Source organism: Anneissia japonica, unplaced genomic scaffold (assembly GCF_011630105.1).
Source record: "Anneissia japonica isolate Jap-2015-1 unplaced genomic scaffold, ASM1163010v1 scaffold287852_len814684_cov197, whole genome shotgun sequence".
NCBI classification, from domain to species: Eukaryota; Metazoa; Echinodermata; class Crinoidea; order Comatulida; family Comatulidae; genus Anneissia; species Anneissia japonica.
This window is the reverse complement of record NW_022704998.1, coordinates 249,258-255,708: the sequence shown is the minus strand read 5'-3', so window position 1 is coordinate 255,708 and position 6,451 is coordinate 249,258. Positions and strand designations below refer to the sequence as shown.

The 6,451-nt window shown below is 37.6% G+C and overlaps 1 protein-coding gene across 1 annotated transcript in view; it reads right to left on the bottom strand.

Annotated features, from left to right (window-relative positions):
* LOC117105169 overlaps nucleotides 1-6,451 on the bottom strand; it is a 28,555-nt gene that overhangs the window by 15,636 nt on the left and 6,468 nt on the right. The window contains exons 7-12 of the mRNA XM_033246241.1: nucleotides 6,169-6,226; nucleotides 5,607-5,726; nucleotides 5,013-5,097; nucleotides 4,368-4,435; nucleotides 3,618-3,702; nucleotides 2,951-3,056 (exon numbers count right to left, since the gene is read on the bottom strand). Coding sequence (XP_033102132.1) covers nucleotides 2,951-3,056; nucleotides 3,618-3,702; nucleotides 4,368-4,435; nucleotides 5,013-5,097; nucleotides 5,607-5,726; nucleotides 6,169-6,226 — 522 coding nt within the window. The remainder of the gene's footprint in view (nucleotides 1-2,950; nucleotides 3,057-3,617; nucleotides 3,703-4,367; nucleotides 4,436-5,012; nucleotides 5,098-5,606; nucleotides 5,727-6,168; nucleotides 6,227-6,451) is intronic.

The following is a 6,451-nucleotide window of genomic DNA, read 5'->3' as shown; positions in this document are numbered from 1 at the left end:
GTGTAACAACAGACAGTAACAGTAGGCCTAGTGCTAAAATTTGGCCGTTTGACCAAATTTTGTCGCTAAAAAACAGCTCTCCTCAATTTCTTGAGGAGAGCTGTTAGTAGCTCTCCTGCTTTTTCTTTAAATCAAGGTCTGAAGTCATGTAACAAAAATAATCCTGGGAGCAATAAGAGTAAAGATAACTAAGAAAATTAGAGAAGTTATAGGTGAGGAGCAATACTGAGTGGTTGAGGGAAGGCAAGGCAAAATGCTCTCTTCACTGCACAAGTGAAAGAAGTACTGAGGCCAAGGAAGACATCAAGAGCACAAAATATCTTGGTAGCATTATAAAGGCAGATAGAAAGTGTGATACTAAAATTATGACTAGAATTGCCAGTTGCAAAAAAATGCCTTAATAAAATAAGCAGTACTTTGAAAGAATAAACTGAGTGTTACAACTTATGTCTAGTCAACCTTACTCTTCAGTTATGAATCCTGAACTATTATCAAAGCTATAAAGAGGAGGTTAGAGGCTGTAGAGGTGTTGATTCTTAGGAGAATTTTGAAGATTCCATGGACTGCACATGTTCAATGACCAAGTGTCATAAAAAGCTGATACAGGAAGGCATCTAATAAAACAACATCAGAAAGACACCTAATAAATGTTCTTTGGGAATGTAATGAGATGGGAAAAATTAGAAGGAAAGTATAATTAGAAAAATAAATGGGAAAAAAAACAGAGGTCATTCAGAAAAAATTATCTGGACACTATTGGGAATCATTTAAATGGACAGTACTGAAACATAGCACCAAGGACCAAAATAAATGGAATAGCATGGTAGCCAATGCCACAGGCACAGCACTCTAGTAAGGTAATAAGCAGACAAAGAATATTAATATTATTAAAAATTTTTTTATTTAATTCAACAGTCAAATTGCTTACACTTTAGTAATTGCTTTTCAAATTAATTTAGAAATATTTTACGAAATATTTTTCTTGCCAATTAACAGACACATAAATAATCCAGTTTGCATGAATCTTTTTATTGCCTGGTAATGAATTTATAAATATTTCTAATAAAATATCCATAAATCTTGGAAAACCAAATTGTTTTGAGGTGTGTTTAATTAAAAGTTGATAACTTTTTTTAATCATCTTTAATGAGGGTCAAATAAAATCTGTGTCAGACACTGCTTTCCATTGGGGCCCTCAAACAAGACAATTTAAATAATGCAAGACAACAGCCCCGTTCATATCCAACTATGGCGAGATAATTTTAGTGGATGAGCTAGAAGATCTCGCCATAAGTTTGAGTATGACCGCTCAAGTGTGGCGAGATGAAGGCCACAACTTGACTAAGCCCGTCGAGTAAATTTATGTCGACTAACCTCTTAACCCAGCCTAAAGCCAGTAAACAATTAAACAGCGGGTGGCCACAGGTCATGAATACACCAATCAAATTGAAGCAAAGTGACCTTCCATGCTTCCATGCTATCATAAACACCATTCAGAATTGACGCAGTCTCCCTGATCTGTGTACTGTACTTTAATTTCAACAAGTCTTATTTTGCAAATCATGGCCGAAAAGTCAGTAAAGAAACGCCATCTCTGGACGTATGCACAGGAATGTGATTTAATAGATATCTGGAGGAAGCCAGAAATCACAGAAAAAGTTGAAAATAAATTGTACCGTCAGAAGGCTGGTGTCCACGAAAGGATAGCAGAGAGAATGCGGGACTTAAGCCACAATAGCATAACATCGGCAATTGTTGTGACAAAGTTGAAAAATCTAAGAGTAGACCACAAGGCTGTGAGAGACGTTTTTATTCGTGGGACAGGCAAGGGGTCGGCCAATGTAATAAGGGATAACCCGAAATAGGCATGCCCACACTAGGCCTACCACGTGCTAAACGAAATACTTGGGGGAAAACCCAGTGTAAACCCTCCAGCTGGACTCCTCTCGGCCAGTCTAATCAACCGCCGAGACCTAGACCTAGCTTACGCCTATATTCTCAATCTAGCATAAACTAGTCGCGCGAAAATCAACAGTAATTACCCACCATGCGATTACTTCCTGTCTAATGATGTGTTTTTCGAATTCTGGTAGTCAAAATAACTCACTCTAACCTTAACGTCGAACGCGATTAGTGGATTTAATCCAATTAACTTGGCAAGTAGATTAGCTACTTCAGCTGGCTATAATCCCATATGAACCTAGCTAACATATACACATGATGCTGTACATTAATTATGAGGCCTAGGCTGTGGGGTTGTTTTGGTGATGAGAAAAACACATACTGATGTTTTGGAAGGATTTGAATTTAGTTTCCTCGGATTAGCAGACCAACATCAGGTGAGTCGAATGGCCGAGCGGTTAGCAGGGGCGTCGCAAGCTATAGCCATAATATCGGCGCTGGTTCGAACAGCACGCTCGCCTTTCGTTCTGGTGGTAGAACAAGTCTTCTCGGATAAAGACTATAAACCGTAGGCCCAGTGTATACAATGGCTCGTGTGCACTATAAAGAACCCAGTACATCCTTCGAGATGAGTAGGGGGTACCCCGGTGTACTGGAACAGACAGCCCCTGTTTGTGGACGACGAGAGTTGTTGGTACCGGGTTACCGGGTAGCACAGACACGAAGGGACCCTTAGGAGCAAAGAAAGTCATTGATCGAGTTCCTAGACCACATATCAAGTGCTCTGAGCATCTTACATTAGATGGATATGTGCGCTATATAAAACTACACTATTATTATTATTATCTCACTCACCAAACTACAGTTCCAGTCAATTTGATCCCTTTACTTTTATTCAATTTCTGAAAGGTTTTATTCAGATTTTACCCAAGAGTATAACTTTTGTTTTAAGAACATTAAAGTAAGTACACTTACGCAAGGCTTTTTTTTTTTATTGTACCCAAAAGTATAGCTTTTATTTTAATACCATTAATGTAAGCACACTTACGCAATCAGTTCAACAATGGTCTTGCAACTGCTTCCTACCACATTGAAGCCATTGAGTTCCAAGAACAGATCATTACTCTGAAGCCCAACCTTTTCAGCAGGACCACCTAAATGAATTGAAACATTATTAATCACATCACAAATCAACATATTTCCACAGTAATTTAAATGCTCACAAGAATGTTTAATTTGGGAGTGGGAAATGGTCAGGTGTGTTTTATTACGCATGGAGAAATACCCACAGCTTGCAACCTGCCTCTGATAGTCTTAATCGGCAAACAACTAGGCCTAGGAAAAGTTATGTTGGCTTCTTAAGAATAGCTGTAAAGTGAAAAAAATGTAGGAAATGAAATTGCAACTGACTGGAGAATCAAGCCTTCAACAATAAAAAGGTGCCACATCCTTGAAAATGTTGACACATGTGAGCTTATGGTGATGATAGTTAGGATTAGGCAGTGCTCTCAAGATCAGATCTTCTTTATGGTTGGACATTATGTCTGGACTCCTAACTGCAATGCTAGTCTCTCCTGAACCATCCAAAGGCATTCAATTGTTGATATGAAGGCTAGAATCTGAAATTAAGCTTAAACCAGGAATTGGACTTATACTTGAACATATACTTAAATTTATTAAAATATGGTATATTAAAAAGACTATTATTGGTTTACCTGGCACAATGACATTGACACGAACTGGAAGTGTATCCAACAACGTGAACCCATACCTGCCATCATCTCCACGTTCAATGGTCAACTGGAACACAAAAGAAAATGTATCGAAAATTTAAAAAATATAATAATGCTATCAACTAAAATGGAAACAATGGTTACAATGATGATGATATGTATGCTGCAACTGCCGACAATAATGACTAATACAATGATCAGTTTCAATATCGGCTTTCAAACTTCAAGGTTGGACGTAAAATTCCCTTGCTTGCCTTTTTTAGTGTGTTTGGGCAAGGCACCCATCTCTGGACGTATGCACAGGAATGTGATTTAATAGATATCTGGAGGGAGCCAGAAATTGCAGAAAAAGTTGAAAATAAATTGTACCGTCAGAAGGCTGGTGTCCACGAAAGGATAGCAGAGAGAATGCGGGACTTAGGCCACAATAGCATAACATCGGCAATTGTTGTGACAAAGTTGAAAAATCTAAGACTAGACCACAAGGCTGTGAGAGACGTTTTTATTCGTGGGACGGGCAAGGGGTCGGCCAATGTAATAAGGGATGACCCGAAATAGGCATGCCCACACTAGGCCTACCACGTGCTAAACGAAATACTTGGGGGAAAACCCAGTGTAAACCCTCCAGCTGGACTCCTCTCGGCCAGTCTAATCAACCGTATTATTTTAATACCATTAATGTAAGCACACTTACGCAATCAGTTCAACAATGGTCTTGCAACTGCTTCCTACCACATTGAAGCCATTGAGTTCCAAGAAAAGATCATTACTCTGAAGCCCAACCTTTTCAGCAGGACCACCTAAATGAATTCAACATTAAACATTAAATAACATTATTAATCACATCACAAATCAACATATTTCCACAGTAATTTAAATGCTCACAAGAATGTTTAATTTGGGAGTGGGAAATGGTCAGGTGTGTTTTATTACGCATGGAGAAATACCCACAGTTTGCAGCCTGCCTCTGATAGTCTTAATTGGCAAACAACTAGGCCTAGGAAAAGTTATGATGGCTTCTTAAGAATAGCTGTAGAGTGAAAAAAATGTAGGAAATGAAATTGCAACTGACTGGAGAATCCAGCCTTCAACAATAAAAAGGTGCCACATCCTTGAAAATGTTGACACATGTGAGCTTATGGTGATGATAGTTAGGATTAGGCAGTGCTCTCAAGATCAGATCTTCTTTATGGTTGGACATTATGTCTGGACTCCTAACTGCAATGCTAGTCTCTCCTGAACCATCCAAAGGCATTCAATTGTTGATATGAAGGCTAGAATCTGAAATTAAGCTTAAACCAGGAATTGGACTTATACTTGAACATATACTTAAATTTATTAAAATATGGTATATTAAAAAGACTATTATTGGTTTACCTGGCACAATGACATTGACACGAACTGGAAGTGTATCCAACAACGTGAACCCATACCTGCCATCATCTCCACGTTCAATGGTCAACTGGAACACAAAAGAAAATGTATCGAAAATATAAAAAAGATAATAATGCTATCAACTAAAATGGAAACAATGGTTACAATGATGATGATATGTATGCTGCAACTGCTGACAATAATGACTAATACAATGATCAGTTTCAATATCGGCTTTCAAACTTCAAGGTTGGACGTAAAATTCCCTTGCTTGCCTTTTTTAGTGTGTTTGGGCAAGGCACTTTATCTCTGTCTCTCTCCAAGCAGGAGTGCAAGTGGGTATCTAGAAAGCTCATACACTAATGCCTACTAGCTGAAATATTAACAATAATTTGGAATGGATAGCGGCCTTGCTGGCATGATGTGCTATATAAAACTTGCATATTATTATAATAATCATGAAAATTTTCTTGATAAAAATGACAAAAACTATGTAAATGATAAAAAAAAAATAATGACCATAATTACATGGACTAAAAACAATACCGATGGAAGCTTATAGTCTGAATAAATGTTTACAACATTAAAAATACTCACAAACTTTGGTTTCATTTTGGATGTGCTGCCAAGACGAGATCTTGTCCTCTGGATTGCCACAGGCTGATGCTTCCTGACACCAAGATCATGATCAAGCAGATAATACCAACCACTGATCTCCTAATGATATCAAACATGAGCATTTTAACAGAGAATCAAACAACAGTAACTAACTTCCTTTTCTAGATGATTTACCTAAAGTGATGTCCATTCTTGATGGAAACATCCAGACAAAGGTATATTCAGTGATTGGCCACGATTGGATTGGATTGGATTTATTCGGTGTAAACACCAAGGATAGCCCACGAAAGTCTAGAAGAACCCTCCAATTCCGAGACACCTCTAATTTGAAACCACTATTTCAAAGAACCAAATAACAATCTTCAACCTTTTAACACAATACTAGGCTCTAATTGGAGACCAAATCCCAAGACCACCTAAAATGTTCAGGTCCCAAAGTGGTCTTGAAATAGAGGGCAAATTGTAGTTCTAACTATGCCTATATCAAGTACGAAATGTACAAAATGTAAAAATTTGTTATTGTTTGTTACCAATAACATACCTTATGACTGGCTAACAGACTTTGAATACCAAATGACATACAACCTAGAAACTCATTCCTGGAAGAAAAAAACTTAATGTAGGTGTTGATGAAATTTATGTAGTTGTACCGTAAAACCTCGGATTGAAGCCCTAGACTGCTTCTTTTTTTTGCAAACTTTGATGGGCTTCTTTTCCAGGCTACTTTTGCAAAGTAAAAAGGGGCTTCTTTTCAAAATGAATGCAATTCGAGGTTTTACAGTATTTGACCAAGAATTACAAAATAAATGCAATAAATAACAATA